The sequence below is a fragment of the Vicugna pacos genome, chromosome X (assembly GCF_048564905.1).
Source record: "Vicugna pacos chromosome X, VicPac4, whole genome shotgun sequence".
Classification (NCBI taxonomy): Eukaryota; Metazoa; Chordata; class Mammalia; order Artiodactyla; family Camelidae; genus Vicugna; species Vicugna pacos.
Window position 1 is genome coordinate 36,503,655 of NC_133023.1, and position 23,222 is coordinate 36,526,876.

At 42.3% G+C, this 23,222-nt stretch overlaps 1 protein-coding gene across 1 annotated transcript in view; it reads right to left on the reverse strand.

Annotated features, from left to right (window-relative positions):
• EFHC2 (EF-hand domain containing 2) overlaps positions 1 to 23,222 on the reverse strand; it is a 178,178-nt gene that overhangs the window by 12,441 nt on the left and 142,515 nt on the right. The window contains exons 12-14 of the mRNA XM_015247248.3: positions 17,960 to 18,151; positions 16,163 to 16,255; positions 4,782 to 4,887 (exon numbers count right to left, since the gene is read on the reverse strand). Of these exons, the coding sequence (XP_015102734.2) occupies positions 4,782 to 4,887; positions 16,163 to 16,255; positions 17,960 to 18,151 (391 nt within the window). The remainder of the gene's footprint in view (positions 1 to 4,781; positions 4,888 to 16,162; positions 16,256 to 17,959; positions 18,152 to 23,222) is intronic.

Below are 23,222 nucleotides of genomic sequence, written 5' to 3' on the forward strand. Positions count from 1 at the left end.
AGGACCTCCTATATAGCACAGGGACTTATATTCAATATCTTGTAATAACCTATAATGGAAAAGAATCTGAAAAAGAATAGGTTTATATATATATAACTAAATCACTTTGCTGTCCACTTGAAACACTGTAAATCAACTATACTTCAATTTAAAAAAAGAGTGGTTGGTTGCCAAGATATGATATACCATCCAGAATCCCGGTGAGGAAGGACTTGGTGGCCCACCTGCTGGGAGACCCCTTCAGGGATTGCATTAGCTACAGAGCTGTCTTGGCTACAAAGAGCCACGCTACACAAGGTCATAGTCCTTTCTAAACCAACCCACAGGGATAAAGTCCAGGCTATTTTGGCCCAACTCAGGACAGCTCTGAAAGGTCATTCTAGCTCCAGAGTTCCCCGTGGACCAGCCAAGGCTGTCTTTGGCCCTGCATCACAGTTCAACTTCTCTCTGTGGCCGTCCTGTGTCCTTCCCCTCCCTGCCACAGGTATTGAGCCTAAGGACAGTCCTGCCACATTAAACACCTGCTTCCCGGAGAACCCAACCTGTGACAGGCTCTGACCCAGAGTGTCTCAGGGCATTATTATTAGATATTAACACTTAAGTACACTTACATGGTTCAGGAGACGCTATACTTTTCATCACTCATTCTACTGTATGAATGATGAAATAGTATGCTCAGCCCATTCACACTAAATATTTTCACATGAGACTCACTGGTAACATTCCCAAGCTATCTTATATCTCCTTTATGAAACAATAACATGCTTAGGAATGCCAGAGTGCTTCAGACTCTGGAATCTAGTTAAGTTCTCATTATTGGTTAAATTGATCAGGTGCCATTTTATAACTATGTTCTTCCTTTTTTTTTTCCCCTTTTTTTAAAACTGGCTGAAAAAGAATGGCCCCTTTCAAATGTCTCCCACGGACTGAACTGCTGCTAGGCTTGATCAGCAGAGTTTAACCATTTTTTAAAATTGAAATATAGTTAATTTACAATGTTGTTAGCTTCAGGTGTACAGCAAAGTGATTCAGCTATATATGTACTTTTTCAGATTCCTTTGCATTACAGGTTATTACAAGATATTGAGATATTCCCGTGCTATACAGGAGGTCCTTATTTAACTATTTTATACATAGTAGTATGTATATGTTAATCCCAAACTCCTAATTTATCCTTCCTCCTCCAGCCCGCTTTTCCCCTTGGTAACCGGAAGTTTGTTTTCTATGTTTGTGCAGCAGAGTTGATAAGGGACCCTAAGAGTAAAGTTCTTCTCACCATAAATGAGTACCAACTGGAAAAGCCTACGTACGTACTGCTGAAGCACATGCCCTTTCTGATGCTACGTTCCTCTTCTCTTCTCTTTAAGGGTAGAATCACTGATCTCAGCCTTGGAAGTTTGACTGCTCAACGCCCAGCCCCCTGACTTGAGGACGTAAGACATGTCCATTTTATAAATAATAGTAATAGGTAACATTTAGGCCCTTACTATGGGACAGGTTTATGGTAAGTGTCTCTGAAAGGCTATCTTACACGAAGTTACCAGTTTGTCATAGATCTAAGGTTTTGAACTCAGTTTTATGTGATTCCAGACCTTTTACTCCATATCGCCTCTCTAAAGCACCAGAGGTCCATGGCTCACTAACTGTCCCTGTTGACAGAGGAGGTGAGAGATGAAATGGGGGAGAGGGTGGTTAAAGGGAAAGTGGATCTTTGGCCTTTCCATTCAGTGGCTCCTTTTCCAATGTGGCTGGTGATCCTTTTATAGGTCGTTAAATCAATTTAATGGGTCAGGAACTATATTCAAGAAAGAAGGGGGGAGGAAAGAAAAAAGAAAGGAAGAGACAAAGGAAAGAAAAAAATCAAACAGCACCACATCTAGTAGAATAGCATTGTTCCATTCTGTACGGGCATGCTGGGTTGCTATGAAAAAATGTCTTTCTTAGAAACTGTAGGTTGTAGTACCAAAAGGTAATTAAGTTTCATTCAAACTCAACAGTCATTAGGAAAATAAAAATTAAAGTAATAAGACACCACATGTTTTCAGAAGCAAAAGTCTAAAAATAACTGAAATGCCTATCAGTAGAGAAATGGATGAATAAATTATACTGTATCCATACTACAGTATTAAAGAATGGCTTAAGTCTACACATATTAAGCTAGAAAAATGTCCTGTGGTGTACTATTAAGAAAAACACACTGTGGATAAAATGCATGTGATATGATTATATTTTTATGCATTAAATGCTGTAACTCTCAACATGTAGGTAAATGTCTGGGTGGTGGATTAGGTGGGATGGAAAAGGAGAGAAGGAAGGAAGGAAGGAAAAAAGGAAAGGCAGTTGCTAACTAGCAAAAATAAGTATGTGTATCACTCAGGCTCCCGTAGGAAATAGAGGACATGTGCAAAGTGTGTAAATTGAGAAGAGTTTAGTAAAGCAACTCTTGACAAAGTTGTGGGAAGTGTTTAGAAAAGAAAACCAACATGGAATCCTCTAATCCTTCAGGCACTGTAGCAACAGGGAGCCATTCCCACCACCAGGGGCTGAAGGCGCATGTGCAGGTGGTCGCCAGGGTCAGAAGGCAGCCATATGAGGAGAACCTCCAGATAGGTGCTATGGACCCTGGTAGCAGGGGGCAGTCAATCTACTGTGACTGTCAGGGAGGGAGATGATTTCTTTGTTCTCCCACCCTCCACTCTCCTGCCTGTGCATCCCACTGGCTAACCCAACTGGAGGCCAGAGGGCTAGAGGACCCATCGATGCAGCCCCCAAAGATCAGCTGCCTAGGACTCAAAGCAGGGTGGAGGGGGCACAAATGGATGATAGCCAACACGAAGTGAAAAGGTAGAATATGAACTCCATCTATCATTTTTCTTTTTACATGTAAAAATTAAATATTTGCATGCATAAGAATTACAAGGTTACCACAGGACAGTATTTGTCTTTGTGATGGTATCTTGGACTTTAGTTAATGAAATCCAGTATCTTCAATAATGATTATATTTAAGAGATTAAAAAAAAAAAACTCTGCAGTAAAAAAAAGACCTGAGTTAAAATTCTGATTCTACAGTCACTGGCTATTCCTCTAACTTCCTCATCTCTCAAAGGGAAATGATAAAAGTACCTACGCTCCTAGGGTTGCTATGAGGATTAAATGAGCTAATAGATTTTGAGATCTTAAGAACAATGCTTGGCGCATAGTAAACGTTTTAATTGTTTGCTGTTATTATGGTGACGGTGGGAGGTCAAAAGTATCCTAAGGGGATCTACTTGTCTCCCTGCCCCCTCTCCAATCTACCCACCATCCAACCAGAGCAAGCTCTCTTAAAGGGCACACGTGATCATGCTGCTCTCTTCCTTGAAATCTGTCCATGGTCTCCAGACCTCACAGGACAATACTCAGCCCTCACCCTTGCACGAATCTCTGGCCTCATCTGTCTCTACTCCCCTTTTTGTGCCTTCATTCCAATCCCACCAGTCCTTTCTGGTTCTGCACAAGAGCCATGCTGTCCCAGAGCCTCTGCTGGAAATGCCCCTGGGCATACATACCATGCCACTTTTCCTACCTTGCTAACCCTAACTATTCATCACTGAAATTTCAAGCATCACCTCCCCTAAGACTGCCTGTCCCCCTGGCTCCCAGTCTGATATATAAGCAGCTTTCTCCTCATTCCATTACATCCTATCTAGGCTGCATCACGCCATACCCCTGATCATGAGTGTATTGATTCCCTTATCAGTAGTGGGTCCCTCAAAGGCAGCAATAATGACTGTCTCTAGACTCCAGCACACAGCACACAACCTGCTGACAGTGAATACTTAACCATGATTTGTCTGAGAATTAAATTCATAAATGAATGAGTAAAGTAACCGCCCCAAAGTCACTCAACAAAGTTAAGCAGCAGAGCCAGATTTCAACCCCAGCTTTGTTTGACTCCAAAGGCCACCGCTGTCTCCCGATCATCTGGAAGTTCTAAGGCTGCCCGACACTCCAGAGTAGCTGCGTGCCTGAGGGAACTCCCAGGGGCCCTGGACCAGTTCAGGCCAGAATGAGCTGGTCAGCAGAGACCGGGAGGAATAAATGCCTCCTTTCTGGGAGTGTCAACCCCATGACATTTGCTTTATCGAGGGACTTTCCCAAGAAAATCAATTTCTGGAGCATGTTAAAATATAAACAAACCCCCACCCACCCACCCACTCCCTAAAGACAATTGGTCCAAAGAGCTCTTTGAGAATTCAGACAATTCCACAATGTTGAGAGCACCATCTGATCACATGAACTTTGTTTTCCCTAACCAAGCATTCTTTCACTGGATTTTTGTTTTAAATTTGGCTCCGCTATGCAATCTGTATCCCCACACTATATGGTTTTTACCCAAGGCAAACCGGTGTGCACGGCCACAGATACTCTGGGGATTCCTGACATATGCACCATTTGAGATTTGCTCTTGTGGCTCATGATGGTATTGCCAGACTCCCTTGCTAACAGAGTGTGTATCTATTTATAACTGTAACCTATTATCCTATTTTCCATATAATTGGATGCGACTTAGGTTAAAAAATATTCAGCTGCATAAGAAAAGTCATGCTCTTATACAGCAGATGTTCACTCAGCGTGGAAAGTGAATTAGTCTTTAACACAAATACCCCAAAATACATAGTACTCTTTCCATAAGCACTGATGTCAGTATTTTACATTGAAAAATGATTTTAAGACAAAGGATATTAAAAATGCGAGGGAGGTAGCCAGAGCTGGTTTTTAAAACGGGTGTTAACTTTACCTCTTTATTGGGTGACACTGCTTCCAATTCGGGCATCGGATTCACTCTCCAATTCAGGGCACAGAAAAATGATTCGTAATTTATTTGTTTTTCACTGTCTTCAAACCTAAAAATATAATTACATGATTTGACTCAATCTGCAGAATTCAGGACCAAAATGTCAGCTTAAATCCACCACGAAAATATATCAGGTATGCGTTAATATCTGATCCTCTTCCTAGTTGATTACCTATTTCTAATCGTCCAGGTTGTAAACTCTTTGAGAGCAGAGACCTCCTATATCTAATTCACCAAAGTATTCCCAGCACCTAAATCAATGCTGGCACGTAGTAGGTGTTCAACAAATATTTGTCATAATTGCCATAGAAACAATTTATTCAGTAACTAAGACCATTGCTCTATTTTAAGAACATTGAAGGTCTTCTTAATTTAATATGGTTGATGCTGTATGTCAGTAAAATTTTTAAAACGTCCTTGTTTTTCTTAAATTGTGTGCTTTTTAAATCTTTAAAGCAAGTCTAGATTCATTTTGTCCAGTAATATATTTTCAGGAAAAATAAAAGGCATTTTTATTATTCATTATGTAGCCATTAAAAGGGGTTATTTAGATCCATATGTGCTGTCATGGAAATATGTTCATGATATAAGGCTGAGTGGAAAGGAGGTTATAAAATGGTACGTAGAGTTATGATCTTACTTTAGGTTTATATTTGAATAAAATGGCATTTAAAAAAATCTAGTAACAATGCACTGAAGTATTAAGAACAGCTATCTCTTGGAAGAGATGATAATTTTTGCTTTTTCTTTAGACTTTTCTGTATCATCTGAATTGTTTTAAATTTATAATCAGAAAAAATTAAGCTCGTTTTCATTTTGAAGGAAAAAACAAATGATTATCCTGTACCATAAAACTGTAGGTCACAAATAACTAATCTATTTGACTACTATTTCCTAATTATGGACACTGACATAAATTTATCATTAACCATAACAGTTTAGGCCATTAAGATCCAGTAATTTCAAGACAATTGCTATAATGACCTAAACACAAACAAAATACTTCTTATTGTAATACCTCAATGCTACCTATTCGGAATTTGACCAAATTCTGCCAATTTTTAAGGCTAAAGGTACACTGGTATATAACACAATTTCTTGAAGAAAAAGACGAAGGTAGTCGCTAAGGCCTTGTTCCAAGCACCCTGCTCCGGGCTCCTGCCCTTCTCTCTCGACCTCTTAACTCAACACATCCCTCCAACCAGCAAGAGAGGTGCAGGATGAACAGAGGATAATTAATTATAAGAAAACTCAGTGGTAACAGAAGTAGAGGAAGAACATACTTATAATCAGTCAAAAGGCGTTTCTCTTTTTTTCTCAAAGCATTCAGAAAATAATAGCTCATATTTATAAGCTAATAAAAATTAGCAGCAACAAATTAAATGTTACAAGATGAAGTCACATCTATAGACTGATCAACCTAAACAAAGCAGAATAAACAGGACTCAGAAGAGGGGAAAGGGAATTCAGTAATTCTTTTGTGTACACTTTCTTTGGCCAAGGATTCTGGGATACAACTCCAATATGCTGCCCCCTACCACTGTTTTTTCTTTGAATTTTGGCTCACTTGTCATTTGAACTCCTTCAAAGGACATGATCTGTTTATGGAAATATTTGTAGCCAAAATGCAGGACAATTATGTCTTTTCTTTGTGTGTGTTTTGGGAGAAGAACTAAAACTCAATTAAAGATGTTTTATAAGAAACTTTCCTCTAACATGGTGCCTCAAAGAAAAGTATTCCCTAATTCTCTGCGCAGGAGCTGAGGTCAGAGAATGAGATCATGGAGGGCCTTTGACTTTTATACTAAGGACCACTAAGAGCCATCGAAGCATACTGTACGGAGCAGTTATGACCTCTATGTTCTATTTTCTGAAGATCATTCTAGCTGATATGTTGCAAGTAGAATGGAGGGGCAAGGCCGAAGTGGCAAAGGCCATTAGCAGCCTTTTGCAGTGATCCAAAGGAGATGATGGCGGTTTAGGTGACAGTGGTGGCAGTGGAAGGCAGTGAGGAGTGGTAAAGCCTGAATATACTGTGAGTGTAGGATTCCTGAAGGATTGTATACGGTGTATAGGGCGGGGAGAGAGGCAGAGAGAGAATGAATAGGAATGGATTTGGGACAACTCCAAGGGTTTTGCTTGAACAACTGGGAAAACAGAACCGTCCTGAGACAGTAAAGACTGCAAGAGCTACAGGTTGGGAGAAAAGATCAGGAGTTTGGTTTTGGATGTTACATTTTGATGCGAAGTGAGCAGCTGGGTATAAGAGTCTGAAGTTCAGGGCAGAGGTTCGAGTTAGAGATAGAAATGGGGGAGTCATTAGCATTTAGACGGTAGTGAGAGCCACCAGACTGGGAGACTGGACGAGATCACCAATGAAAGAAGTTTCTCTAGCTGTTCGTAAAATACAGAATTTAATTGTTGGTAAATTCCCATTACATCAAAGACAGGAGGCACTCACTGAATCCTAGACGCTTCAGAAGTATAACATCCCAGTAATTTGGGAACTAGTCAAAAGACTACCAAACAGATTTAGAATTTTTCCATCTCCTCTAGTCTGCCCTAATTCCAAGCCACCATCATCTCTCACCTGGATTACAGGAAGAGCTTTTGTATCCTGGTCTTGCTGCTTCAACTCCTACCCTGCTGCAGACCACCCTCCACCAGAATGATGTTTCTAAAACACAGATCAGATCAGTTATTCCTTGTTTGCAACTCTCCAATGGCTTTCCAGTCCACTTAGAACACAGGCCGAACTCCTTATCAGGGTTTCTAAAATGCTACATAATCTGGTCCCTGCTGACCTCTCAGATCCAATCTGAAAACTCTCCCTGTTCACAATGTTTTAGGTACCCTAGCTGTCTTGTTCTCTGAGCATACCAAGATTGTTACCAGCAATGCAAGACACTTGCACCTTCTGGTCCCTTTGTCTGGAAAGTCTCGATTCAAATGGTGCTTCCTCAGAAAGACCTTCCTGAAGTTCCTTTTATTGGGTCATACAAGAAAATTTCTAGAAGTCACCACTGAAGTCCTAATATCAGATTTCTTACCCATACGTCTGATATTTACTCATGCTTACCTGTTAACCTTAGGCCCCCGGCATTCTTCCCTGCTCAACTCACTATATGTCAGACTCAACACATCTAACCATTTACCCACCTCAAAAGATATCTGGAAAGGATATTCCTGAATCAAATGATATTTGGGAAGGATCAAAAGCCATAAATGAAAGAGTACACAGCTCAGAGATGACGTATAAAATCTTTGTGAGGAAAAATATATGAAAGATTTAATCTTTCCAAAGTCCCAAAGCAAGGCCTCAGGGAAGAGTTGAGCTAATGTGGTATAATCCTCCAAGTTTTTCTTTTCAGTTCTGTCTTGGAGGAGTTCAATGGATCTGGGAACCCCCCAGAAGGAGCAAGGGAGAAAAGAACAAGGAAATCTTTCAATTAAAAGGGATAAAATTAGCCAATGCTTCTTGGAAGAATTCTATGCTCTTGGGAGGTGGACAGAGTTGCAGTAAGATCATGACGGGTCACTCACAAATATTTATCTCCCTTTCCCACCAAAATCTCACCAAAATGACAATAAAGAAAGAAAAATAGGTAATAATCCTCAATGACAAAGGTAGCTGGAAAAAGGGCAACACTGGGTAAGAGACTTTCAAAATCTTTTGCAAGATGGAAATCAGACCGAGGATGGGTGACTGACTTGGCAGGGCTGAAGTAGGGAAGCTGAACTCTTAAGTGTCCATGGCAGAGGCAGGAGGTGCTTAGAGATTAGCCAGTGTGGCCTGTAAAACTCCTGAGAGGCTCAGCAATCTCAGACTCCAGGTGCCAACAGAGGCAAGGATGCAGTGTGGGACCAAGAACAAGGCCTGTTTAAAAGTCTGAATAAAGCAGGAGCAGCTGTATCTTCTACACTGTACTTACTCTTCTCTGTAGAGGAGTGAGGCTTGTTCTCCAGAGAAATTCAGCTACAGAAGCCCCAGTCTTGGGGAGGTAAGTGCCATGAAGGGCAGGGAAGAACATCGCACACTGACCTTGGGCCTCTCAGCCCTCTTCCATCCCCTTTCCTGTCTCCAGAACACCAGTGGCCGTACTTCAATTCTCCTTTTCCCCATCCCACCATCCCTCCTACCCCCGCAGGAGAAGACAGAATTCTGATGCTCTGAATAGCCCCAGACAGAGCTCTGGATGGCAGCTTCTGGGGATTCCCTAATGCAAACGCAGGCTAGGAGGTGACTCACTCATGCAGTGAAACCCACCAGTCAACAACACCCACTCCCCAAAAAGCTTCCAACATTAAGGACGGAAGTCAAAGCAGCAACTGAAAAAAAAAAAAAAAAAGGGGTCAGGGAACAAGATAGTTCAGGTAGCAGAGGGAAAGATGTGAGATAAAAGGATGTATTATACCCATGAAAAAAAGAACAGAAGACTACAGAAAAGGAACTAAAGGTGTGCTCTTGGAATAAAAAATATAGCAGAAACCAGGTGCAGTAGAAGGGCTGGAATATAAAGGTAAAGAAATCCCTTAGTAAGTATGTCACAATGACAAAGAAAAAAATCAGGGAGAGAAAAGGTCCAAATTCAGAAGCACCCAAATCTCTTTTTTCCCCCATTTCCCACATTAATATACACTCCCAAATTACACTCCAAAGTGCAGGAGAGCCAAGATCCTAATGTCAGGAGTTCTAACAAGAGAAAAATGAAAATGGAGGGGAGGAGATTAAGAATTAATGGAAAATTTCTCAGAACCAAAGGACAGAGTCTCTAGACCGGAAGTGTTAAGCACAATGAGCCTACAGACACACATACGCACCACAAGGCCTCATCATGAACTTCTCCGGAATAAGGAGAAGATCCTAAGAGCATCCAGAAAGAGCACCAGGAATGGGAATCAATATTAGGCTAAATTCTCAAGCATCATAACAGGAAGTTAGTAGTAGGATCTAAAAATGAGAAATCCAGAAATAGCAGTATGGGCACGCTATTTAAAGGTCTACAGAAACAGCTCGAAGGGCTGAAAGTGGCTGTTTCTTGAGAATGGGTCTGGGAGGCGGGGAGAGATGGGGCTGGACAGTGCTGTTGTTGGAATAAGCTTTTTAGAACAATTCGATTATCTTTTTGCTATAAGCCATGTATCCGTTTGAATAAATAAAAATGAAGAAGTGGAAAAGCAGAGGAGAGACCCTGAAACGTGCTTTCCAAGGGAGTAAACTACTCTAAGTCAGGCGTGGAAAGGAAGGAGCACCACTAGTTGGGAGCACGTTGATGAGGACTTGTCTCCTGGTTTTCCTCCCTGCTCCGAAATGCAGCACAGAGCGTCCTCCCCTGGACCACTGAGCCAGTGAGATTTTTCCTGCTCTGATTTGCTCTTATACACTATGCCTCATAATGCGCCACTGTGAGAGGAGGTTGTGAGGGAGAAGACTAGGATCTAAAGAGGAGCTCCAGTTCTAAGAACAGTCCAGGTTGGAAGGGAAGGAGATGAGGGGAAGCAGTTCAGAGATGGACAAAGGCTTGCCTGTCTGCGGAGTGAAGACAAGTAGGTCAGTGCCCACATTTCCCCAGTATTATCTCCCCAGCTGTCTGCCCTGTCTCATGACTATAAGTCGTCATTCACCAAATCCTATCCGTCCTTTCAAAATATTTTGGAGAAGCCTGTGAACCATACAGAAAAATGTATCTCCTTACTTCAGAGTCATTCTGTGCTTCTGATCAAAAATGTGAGCATCTCGGTTGTCCATCTGAATCTCCGACTTCGCCCCTCGCCAAATGACACCTGACTCTTGCTAAGACTGATTCACGGTCAAAGGACAAAGATTTGCCACTCCGGAGGAAATTCTTTTGAAAAGGCTGTGAAGGCAGTTCCAAAGAGGAGCTTTCTATGGCAACATTGTTGGAATCAGCGCACAGCCTTCCAGGGTGACTGCCCTAAAGGGCAGCACTAATTCTGGCTCTTAAGTGTTTCTGTGCTTGTTAAAAAGTCAGCCTTCTTTCTTTAAAGCCCCAGCTCACAGTGCTAAAGTGTTTTCCTAAAACCTCCATAAATTCTTCTTTCCCTTTGATACTTGGGCAAGCCACCATTTCCTTCCTCACACAAACGAAGGGACATGTTTGTGGAAAAGGAGGGAGGGAAGGTCATTTCTCTGGCTCCTCTCTAGATGATAATGACCCCCAAGCCTGAGTCCTTGCTAGGTGGGAGTTCTTAGACATGAGTCTAACGTGCCGTTTGACGGCTGCACTTGCTCCCCTCCCCAAAATGATGAATGGCTTGAAAACTGCAGAAGCCACCCGTCTCCTTGGCACGGGGAGTAAGTGCTGGGCTGCTTTATCTCCACCATCGGGGTCAGGGGGTGTGTAGCAGGCGCAGCAGCAGCTGTATTCTGCTGAAGAGTAACCCGGGTTCCCCTCTGCTGCAAAAGCCATCTCACACCTTAGAGGGGTGGGCTGGCTGCACGACCAGGGCTGGGAGGGAGGGCAGTGAAGACACATTTTTGACTCACTTAGTCGTGTATCGTTTCAGTTCATTGCCCGACAGCCCCAGGGGTGCACGCTGAAACACCTGGTCAGAGTCTTAAAGAGCAGACACGTGAGGGGAAAAAAGTGGAGCTACGGTCACCAAAACTTAGGAGTTGGCAAGATGGCATTGCCCACATTGCCAGTGACTTAGCTCCTGTGACCTCAAATAGCCAGGCCCCTAAATTCCACTTGGGATCCCAGGACAGATCTCCACAATGAGGCAGGTCACAGCTGCCAAGTATGGACCATACACACAGTCAATGCTCTGTTGGTCTGAATGGTTTCAGGATTTTTTTTAAAGAAGATTTTGTTTTTTTTTAATGGAGGTACTGGGGATTGAACCCAGGACCTCTACCACTGAGTTATACCCTTCCCCCTGGTTTCGGAATTTTGAAAAATGTTCTTAAGCTACAAATCACCTTATATTTGAAAAGGTGGGAAGCATCTGTGTGTGTGGCAGTGGGGTAGAGGGGGAGCTTCCCTCTGAAAACTCCCTGGTGCACCAAACCACAGGGTTTCAACCCTCGCCTGTCAGCTTCACTGCCAGGTATTGCTGGGTGAAACCACTTGAGTCCAAACCATGCCTCTGGGAGAGGGGCCAGGGGAGACGTGGGGTAGAGTATAATGAGATGATTTTCAAGCCCTGTTAACTTTTTCCATTTTAACTGATATTTCTGGATGAGGCACCAGCTCTCTTGGGAGGCCAGTTCTAAGGCATTCCATGGAGCCCAAAGCCAGCTGTGAAAGACTAGCTTGGGGCAGAGCTGCTAGGGAAAGAGTTGCACTTGAATTTCCAGCTCTTGCAAGTCCCGATTCGGAAGGTCACAATTAGGGGAGGAGGCTGCCTCTTTACTTCCCCAGTCCCACAAGGAACACAGAATGGAATGACCTTAGCATCCTCTCTACCTCTGTCAGTTTGAGAGCCAGAATTTCTTGTGGATTAGTACTGAGGGAGTATTAATAACCAGATGGAGACTCAGCGGGGCTGAGTCCATTTACAGGGATCACATGGGCAGAAGGCAGTAGAGCCGGACTTCAGAAACAGGTCTGGTAGAAATCCAGCCCACATCTCCCCCACCCCCACCCCCACCCAGCATACCAGCACTAGACAAGGCTCTGGGACCACAAGGATGAAGGGGACATAGTTCCTACCCTGAGGAGCTCAGACAGAAGCGAAGGTTTAGAGTATCTTAGGGAGATGTCGTTCTAATTCTATTAGAGACTCATTTTGAGCCAAAGCACATTCTTTCAGTGAGAGGGCCTCCTTGTACCTCAATGTCTGCACTTAGGAAATGAGGAATCATGCCTCCCATCAACTAAAATGCACCTTTTACCATGCTCAAGGGTTTACAGAATATTCTAGGGCCTTTGGCACTATGTCAATACAGAGTGTCACTCTTATTACGAATGGGTGATAGCTACCACTACATAGAACATTTAAGTCTGATGCTCTGTGCATTAGTGAAATGACTTCATTTGGTGAGTAAGGTGACCTCACACCGGCCACCACAGCACTAGCCGACGGGGGCCTGAGGTAACCGGATGTAAAAAGATTCTGAAGTCCTAATTCCAGCGTGAGTTGTGCTAATAAGGAAAAGACCAAACTGAGTCACAAGAAAAATGGAAATGGGGTAGAGGGAAAAATCTTAGTACCAAAACACAGGGTCAGGAGAAATGCATGGGTAACAATCACCGGGTGAAAGAAGGCATCAAAATCTTTAGCCATACTGTTTTCCGTCTCCTGATCTAAATTCGCACAGCAGCCGGGCTCTACGGCTGTTCACCAGCTGCCCAGCTCCATCCTAAGGCAGGTAAAACTGCCTTCGGGCAGCGTGTGCACTGAACCAAGTCAACAAACTCCATGCCTGCCTCCCATGGGAGGCCGCAGACGTCAGAGGGGCTCCGGTTTAGCATGCCACAGGAGGGCTGTGCAGAGAGAGAGTCTGGTCAAGGCTCTGGAAAGCCCTGTGGAGTCTGTGGGGAACAATAAGAATGTAGAATATAAATTTAAGCTGCAGGCTGATGGGCCCATTAGGAATTAGGGCAGTCTTTGAAAGGAATCTGCGGAGATGATGCAAAACACCAAGCATGTGACCCAAATCGTGGCAGGGCATATTGGAGGGAGAGGGGAATGGGAATGAGACATTTTCTAATCTGATTAGTCTGAAGTTTCCCCCGAGTGTGGAGAAGGGTCACTGCACAATTAGAGGCAAAGTTAGACTGAACATGGTCTGCTCGGCAGCTCGGAGGGATGACCTCCTCGGAGCGGCGCTGGGCTCCCAGGCGGATGTGTTCTAAGACTGAGACGACTCCGAAGCAAGCTGGGGAATACTCTTTCTGCCTTGAATGTCAAATCGTCAAGGCAAAGACAAAACAGTCTGCTGAGAGAGTGAGAGGATGATGACTTGGTGGCCTCGGTACTGGATAAGAAACCTCTAGGTCCTCCAGAGGCCAGGCTCCCACATTACTGGACTTTCCAGGACAACTCATCCTCAAGGCCATCAAGAGATAATCTAATAAACATCCACAGCTTCCTGACTGGAAGACAGCTTAATGTGTGAAAGGCGTTCGGATCCAACTGTTTAAAAACAAGGCTTCCTCTATGTAGGAGGACACAGGTTTCTTCCAGTTCACTGCTAAGTCAGACTGTGTGGTCTGTGGTCCCTGACGGACACTTCTCTCCTAATCCCCAGTCAACACTCAGTCCCAGCTGCTGCGGCGCTGGGGAATTTCTGTATGCTGTCTCAATTCACTCTGAGAACCACGAGGAAGCAGGTATTGTTATCTTATTCTAGAGGCAAGGAATCGAGGATTCAGGCAGGTGAAAAATCTTGCACAAGATCACACAGCTAGCAAGCAGGTTCAAAGAACATAGGAGACAAGGTAGGGGTAAAATTGTCAAGATGTGACAACCCACTGGTCACTTTTAGGCAGTAAATCACACAGGTTAGGAGCAGGTCTCTGTATCTGAGTCAATCAAATATCTAGTCACAGATCTTCATTACAAGGTAAGAGCCAAAAAGAGAAACATAAACAGCATTGTGAGAATCCTTAGGAGGAGAGAACCACTGCCAGCCAAGCAGAGGTGGGCTTTATGGATATGGTGCTATTTGAAATGGGTCTTAAACGAAGAGCAAGCTTTCGGCAGGTGAAGAAAATTGGAAGCTATGTCCTACTGAAGAAATAGCAAGAGAAAAGGCAAAAAAGTGGGAAGGCAGGAGGTAAACATGTGAAATGCTAAATGGCCCATCTGGCTGGACTATCGGGAACGGGAAGGGGAGCTTGGGGAACGTGAGAACTGTGGACAAACCTGACTCCTAGGTCTGCCCATTTCATCTCAGGTCCTTCACACCAGGATGGCCTATTTATCCTGCACACTGCTGCTGGCAGGTCAAAGTAAATAGAGCTGATAGGCTAGGAGATAACTCCAGGTCAATCCAATGCATACACACACATCCAACTGGATTGGCCACTTCTTCACTGCCTTCCTGATACCTGGAACCCTAGTTTTCCCACATGGGATTTAGTTTTATCTGTTCCTTTGGTTTCTCCTTTTATCTCAGGTGAGGACTCCCCACTCTGGCCCCTGCTTGAGAAGAATGCTCCAATAACAAACCTAAGCCCCACGATGGTGAAGGGGCTCAAAGCTAAGGAGTTTGGTCATTCCTTAGAAAACAAAGAAATGGTACAGAAGGCTTGTGAATAGAAGAGTGACACTATGATATTTTTGCTCTTGGAAGGTACTCAGCTGCTGTATGTAAAGATGGATTTAAAAATTTAGAGACTGGTGGGAGAAAGTCCAATAAGGGAGGCCTTGCAATAGTCAAGAGGAAAGGTGGGTCAGAACAAGAGTGAAGACAGTGGGAAAGGAAGGGAGAGAGTGGATGCAAGCAGGAGGAAGGAAGTAAAAATGTCAGGACATTCTAATCGGCTGGCTATTTGTAGACAATGATTCAAACTGGTTAGTAGCAGAAGATGTGCATTTGAAAGGTCCAGGGGTTAAGTCACAGCTTGTCTTTTTGCAGACTATGTGACTTCGGGCAAAATGTTCTCTCTCTAAACCTCAGCCATCTCATGTAAGATAGGAGGATAACAATTCTGACCTCACCAAGCTGTTCTCACAAAGTAAATGAGGTAATGTATTCAAAGCCATGATAACAATGCCTAGAACACAGCCCCAAATGTCAGAATTATCAAGATAAGTAAGTTAAAAGAGGCGCTGGAGTCGTGCCCTGGGAAGCATAAAAGATGACCGGAGTCTGGGTGGCGTAGGAGGGGAGGGGGTGCTGCCAGGAAGTCAAAAGTCCAGTTCAATACAAGAAGTGAGGTGTTTTAGAAAGCAGCTCACTGCGCTTTCCTTTTGCAACATCATCATCTCTACATTTTACATGCAGTGCTCTAGCAGGATGGAGCTCTGTGCTGATAACACTGCTAGGTCCTCTTACTGCATGTCTCTAGCCATTGGGAACTAGCGCTTGGAAAAATCTGTCCCAAATTTTACATCATATTCTCATAACCAAGGAAGCTGTACATTTTCATTTTGTCCCAGGAATCTATGTGCATATCAGTGTATCTTAATGTTGAAAAGACAAAATAATAATTCATAATAGGCTCTCTAGCTAACATTCAAAATCATGACTAACTTTTGCTTTTGTATCACTTAAATGGAGGTGTCATCAATAATATAATCAAAACAATAAAGGTCAATCAAGGGCACTTAAAGGTAGATGTAAAACCAGGAACAGTCCCCGAAACAGAGCCATGCACCACAGTGCCCATGAGGGTGCAATTCTGGCTTACCTGGACAGCAAGGATGCTAGAAGATCATCATCCAAAGGTAACCTGGCAGACTTGCACAGCCTTCTGATGTCTTTGCTGGGTAATACTTTTTTCCTGCATTAAAACAAAGTAAATGGGCTTTTATATCCTTTGTGTGTCTCGAGTTACAATTACAGGAAAGAAATGCTACAGGAAAGAAAGTACAGATGTGTCCTAAAAACGTGGACATGGTACTGGAGTCACAGCAAGGAAAAACGGTCATTCTGCATTTTGCCAACTTTTGTCCATTTCAGCAGCCACCAGATTCTGTCCTTACAAAGGCCTCTCCATCAAGACTGAGATTCTTGGTTGGTGACAGCACAGCCTATTAAGGCTGAAGCCACTAGTGTTGCTCTAAGTAATCGATCTGCATTCTTGACCACTGGTCAAAAATGGTTCTGATATTTGAAAACATCTCTTAATTTGACAGGCATCTAGGGGCTCCAACACAAGAATTATATGACTTGAGGGTGTTTTTCTAATCTTTTCCTTGGACCCAAATCTTATAACCTAGAAGCCCCCACTGGGGCCCTAACATTCACCTCAATTTTGTCAGATGGTTTCTCCAGAGCCGCCCAACAGTCATTTTCCCCAGCCTGCTGGGGGCACAGAAATACTCGTCCAATGTCGTCTCTCAGCCAGTGTTCTTCCAGGCCTCAGGCAAAATTAGAACCATCAGGAAAGAAAGTGGGTTTCTTTCTTTGGAGATTATAAAATGATAAAAGAATGTTTCTGTCTAGAACCAGAGCTTGTTGGATCTGGAAGGACCTCAGAGTTGTCTGATCAAGTAGCCCCATTATTCCCAAGAGGTGTTCCTTTAGTGAAGGAGGGTCACACTTCTCACCCAGGGCAGGGGTATCATCAGGGTGGAAGGCAGGGCCAGGGTCATGCAACGCCTGGGCCTCAGGAGGCTCAGAGAAGCTTAAGGATTCAAGGAAAAATACCACCTTTATTTAAAAAAAAAAAAAAAACTCAACAAGGGTGTATTATGGATTAGCAAGGAAAAAAAACATGTTCACTATTAAGATAAACTATGGGAACTTCAAAGATGTTTAAGGTATGCAGGTGGCTGCTTGGGTGCAGACTTTAGGACTGCGGATAAAGGGAGGGGTCATGAGGAAAAGAGATGGCAGTGGTGAGTAGCAACAAAATCAGAGGCTAGAGTTGAAACTAAGACTTTCTCACTGCAGGTGAGTAGCCTGCTCCCCAACCCCCACTATATCAGGCCTGAGGGTAAGATGGATACCAAAACATACTAAGATGGGGCTCCTTGTTTGTAACAATGACTCAATAAAGCTCAATACAACCATGGTAAATGTACTAGAAATAGATTATCATTATGCTGAGCTTCATTATGTTCAAGAAGAAATCACTGCAAAGAAATTCTACAGAAAGTTTATTTGCAAATCCCACTTATCACTAAAATAATGTGAGAAAAAGACATCTCAGAATTAAACCTTCTAACACTGATTTGCTGTGTTTCAATTATAAAGCTTCTAGAAACCAATTACAAGAAAGTGGAAAGGGGCAACCCTATTCTTTTGAAGATGCAGGGCCTCCCCTATTCCATCACCAAAGAGAGCTCACCATCCATCACTGTGAAATATCCGCACCCAGATAATCTCCAAAAATGATTTAAGGTGGCTTTGCTAAAATAGTGGAGTATGAGGAGGCACGCTAATTTTCTTCTTGCTCTTTTTTGATAAAATACAAATTCCTTCATTACTGGTTCACAGAAACGTAAATGACTTATTAGCATCAATAAAATAAAATGCTTACTTTTCCCGATCTTGGTATACACAGGTAGCAATGAGTCTTTCGAAATTCTCAAAACCATTTTTCTTGAGCTGCTCGTGGACCTCTGCCATTAGGATATCTGGACACGGGTCCTCAGGCACCTGGTAGTGACGTGCAATGGTTATAAGTTCTTGGTCTGTGAGTCTCCCGACAGTTAGAGTCATCATTATGTCTCTGTAAAGAAAATGGAAAACACTCATGAAATTATATCTAAGACTATTTTACCTTTCCTTCTATTAAAAATATCCAAATCCCACTTTACCAACTGCATACAGAACAAATTATTATTTTTCTTTAATTTCTCCACTTAACTTGTGCTAGAATGGAAAACCATAAGCACTATAGCTTATAAATAAAATGGCATTTTGCCCAGAGACAAACTTCTACCAGATAACAGCCAACAACTAGGAAGTAAATTCTTAAAGTCCTTGAATGGTCAAAAATCCTGTGATTTAATACATGATTTCATTCAATGTCTATTAATCTTACTTTACACAAAATAGTAACAGGCTTGGGGTTCTGGTTTCCCAGGGTAAAAAACTCATAAATCAGTAAGTTAGAAGGGTGTTTTAGAGATGGGGAAAGCAATTGTGCACATTTCTGTAGTGAAAAGTAAAAACTGACACACCCTACCAGTGAGAAAAACGTGAAAAGAGCTGTGTAAAAGTGCAGTCGTCTGAGTCTTTAGAAGGCACATGGCTGAAATGTTTTCAACATATTCTCTATATGAAAGATATGAAAGCTATAAACCATGCAACACGTATTAGAAAGAATTACATCAAAATGGTAAAGCTGCAAGCTGTTATGGTGGTTAAATGAACAAGCTTCCACCATCTAGAAAATCTACTTACCAGAAAAAATTCAGTTCCCAAGAATCCCAAATAAATGAGGGAATACAAGATTTTATTTGTTCTTCTGCCATAGATGGGTCTTTTAGAATAATGGTTTTTGGTTCTTTTAGAGATCTCTCGTCATTTTCACTATCATTTGAGAGATCTGGGTTCTTCTAGTAAGAATATTCTTAGATAGAGCATAGGCTAACCCACAGCTATGACGCTGACCTGTCTGAAAAAGCTGCATTTCACCTGTATCCACGTACTAAGGCCTCCGGTTTTTGTTTCATTTTGTTTTGCTTTTGCTTTTTTGATGGGAAATGAAAGCCAAATTCAACTAAGAGGACTCCACAATTGTAGCAAGTCAGTTTGGGTTAGATGATCAATCACAGTAACATTGGCTGGGGGCTCACTGTATGGAAAACACTGCACTCACTTTGGCATCTGAACTTTTCAGTCTGTAATCAGAGTGTTTGGGCTGTCCAAGCATCCAGATGAGCTCTCTAGCCACAAACTGGGGAGGGCCACTTGAATCAACAGAGTAGTAATAATAACCCTCGCCACCTGTTGAGTACTAGCTATGTGCCAGGTCCTGTGTTGCCAGGTCCTTCTGGCATTGATCATCTCATCTGGTCCAAAAGGCAGATACTATTACCCCCATTTTGCAGATGAGAACACAGAGGCAAAAATGTTAAGGAATACGTCCAATATCATGAAGTCAGCATGCAAACCCCTGCAGTCGGCTCTAAAGCCCATGCTCCGCCTACTATGCTATCCCTCTTCTGTTGGGACACAGGAGACAGAGTGAGCAGATGGAGCAGGGCTTAGGGAAAGCTAAAGGCAGTGGGTTTTGAGCTGATTTTTTACAGACCTCTATTCCCTTTACCATTCGTGACCTCTGCCTTAAGGGCTATCACTGACCTGCCTTAATAAGTAAGAGAGAGTAATTTCAGAAATCCTGAGTCACAGACAGAGGGCTAAGTGACCATGAAGGAACCACTCCAAGGAAAGCCCTTGGCTCACTGTGAACACTGGTCATGGACTGATCAGCCATGACACGTGCATAAAATTGAACATGACACAACCATGAGAAATAGGCTGTTGATTGGTATTTATTGGTATGAAGGATGTCAGTGCTATGCTGATAAATGTTGTATGACCAGAGTGAAACTAAAGATACTGGTATATACGTATTTGCAGAAGGAAAAAAAAGACTGGAAGGATACATATCAAAACATCTATAGCGTTATCCCTGATTGATGAGGTTTCTTTATATATATGTATAAAAACGATTGTTTTACATATATATAAAATGCCTTTTTCTAAATTTTTGTAATAATCAAATATGACCTCCATCGTCAGTTAAAAAAAAACCAAACCCAACACGTGAAGTCTCTTCCCTTTTGAGGGTAGAAAATGGCGTGAAGAAAAAGTGGCACGTTCTGAAGGACAAGGGAAAAGCGCATGTGCAGCAAGAACTAGAAACTTTCCACGCACCTCTAACTAAAGTTACTCTAGCCCCACAGGGTCATAAAAGTTTATTGTCCTTTTCACTGGATAAACTGAAATGATCCTGACCTCACTGCAGTTAAAGTTTATATCTGCTGGGTTTCTGTGTGCTTGGGTTTTAAACAGCTCAGTATTCCACCACCTTCCATGGCTTTCTGTGGGCATTCCAAACAAGCTGCCCTCAGTCATGCAGGACACCAGGGGCCCCAAAGCGGCTGCCGGGCTGGCCACCGCACCCACACCAGGTAGGACCTGGCACCGAGGAGCCCAACTGGGCAGTGCAAGCCTTGTCCTGCACACCTCAAGTGGCGGCCACCACTTTGCTCCGTGTTTGCCACGGGTCCTTTCTTCAGGACCCACTCCACTCTGTCAGACTTTAATGGGCTTCCCCAAGAATGGGGAATCTTTTCAAAAGCAGCACATTCCATCTCGTTTCACTGTGGGGAAATCCACTTAACATAAAATTTACCATCACTAGCATTTAGTGCATTTACCTTGTTATGCAACCACCACCTCTATCTGTTCCAGAATATTTTCATCACCCCCAAGAAGCAGTCAGTGCAGTTTCCTTCTCCCATACCATGCTCCCTGCTCTTCCTCAAACAATTTCAGGGCCTTTGCACTTGCTGTTACCTCTGCCCGGAATGCTCTTCCCTAAGATGATTACACAGTTTGGTCCTTCATCTCCTGTAGCGCATCTTCTCTTCTGCTAGGGTATCGTTTTCTCCATGAAACCTTCTCTGACCATCCTTTTTAAAAGTGTGACCCCTCCTCCTATGAGCCTGGCATCATTCCCTAACCTCTTCTCTGCTTTCTTTGCCTCAGTGGCATTCATCATATGCCAATGTAGTGTATCTTTTATTTTCTTATTCTGTATATTGTCTTCTTTTTAGTGGTATTCATTTTATTTATTGGTTTTTGGGGGGAGGGGGCAGGTAATTAGGTTTATTCATCTATTTATCCATTTATTTATTTAATGGCGGTACTGGGGATTGAACCCAGGACCTTGTGCATGCTAAGCATGTGCTCTACCACTAAGCTATACTCTCCCCTCTGTATTATTATCTTTAATCCTCCACTAGAACGTAAGTTCCACAAAGGGCAGGGCTATTGGTCTACTTTGTTCATTGTTGAATCCCCAACACCTTAAAGGGCCCCTGGCACACAGTACACATGCTGTAATAAATAGTTTTCTGAATAAATAACAAATGAGAGTTCAGTTAGTAAGGTATGAAAAGCAATTAGCATAGTGCCTGGAACTATGAATGTTCATAAACAAGAGCAATTTTTATTATTCTCACCATCCCACAATGGAGGTAGTTTCATTTTGTATTAAACTGGAAGAGTTTCTTCCTTGAAGCAAGTTTATCTTGGAAAAATGTGAAATGTCTTTGATGACTGAAATCATGGAATTTATTGAGAATGTAAACGGGAAATGGTACACTTACTTTGAATAGTCAAATTCAGGATTAAGTCTGAAGTCATAAAGTAATAAACTCCAGGTGTGCCTTCCTTTATATAATGGATATACTTGAGAAGCTGGACAAATGCTTAATTCTTCAAATTCAAGTGAGATGCCCCCTTTCAGTCTCTATTATATATAAAGATACTCTACCTTCATTTTGGTCATTTTTCATTGGCAATGGCACTTAACACCTTAGCTTTAAATCTCTCTAATTTCTGTCAAGCTGTTAATGACAAACAAGCACCCTGAACTCTGAAATAAATCCTTTGGAAACTAAAGAATCTTTTGACAGTATAATAATTACTGCCAAATTTCTCCACTTTGTAAATTGATTTTTTTGACATATTTTCTCAAACGGAAGTCCATTTCCATTGAAAATCACTGACCCTGTTTTCTAACTCCAAATAAATGTAAGCAGCATCTAGTTTTCTCTCTTACTGCTCTAATCTTCATTTCAAATTAAATGCTATGGCTTTTCCTGTTTTGACATGTAGTGGGATATACATGATAATTCTGATTTATTTAGTTTGAAATTCAGTATGTCTTCGTGTACTTGACTTTGGGGCCCTTTAAGTATAGCCGAATGAAATGTGATATTCTCATGCAGTTAAGAGTAATTGCTATATATCATCAACAATATTTTTCATAGAGGTACAATTTTAGAACCTTTTGAAATGCTTATCTATAATTCTACAATTTGGTACAATATGCATTTAAACAAGATAAGACAACAGTGTTTTTTTTGTGGGTTTTTTTTTTGGTGTTTTACATCATGTCAAGTTTTTCTGGTAGCAGCAAATGGAAGTCTGAGCGATGGTGCTTAAAACTTGCAATGTGGGCAGAAAGGAATGAATATTCATTTCATTTACAAGCGAAGTCATTCATTTTCTACCACCGTCCTTTTCATTAACACCCATCCTGTGTTCAGGGATTATCTGTCTCCAAGCAAACCTCATTTGTTTGGCTTTTTGTTTTTAACTCTCTCACTGGTTGCCAGACGTTTTAGAGGCCATGCTAAACCCTGTGATAATCGGGGAGCCTTACATGGAGGGCGACCTCATATAAGCCCACTGGTCACACAACTGGCTGAACACAAGACCAGACTGTGCTCTTCTGGACTTAAAATCAATTTTGTAATTCAAGACTTACTCATATCAAAACACATCAAACAAAATATAATCAGATTCTTAATTCTTTCTGAACACACACCTTAAAATATAAAATTAATTGGCTTAATTCCATTATAAAAGGAACACATTTCTAAATATAGAGAATGTGGATAAGAAGAGCTGTAACAAAGATACAGCCAGCTCCGAGAAAGTAGCCTTCATCTAGTCTGGCATGTATACACATGAAGGGGAAAATCCAGGAAGGCTCCATAGCAGAGGTGGTAATGGAGCAAACCTTGAAGACGAAAGACAATCTGCTAGTCAGAAAA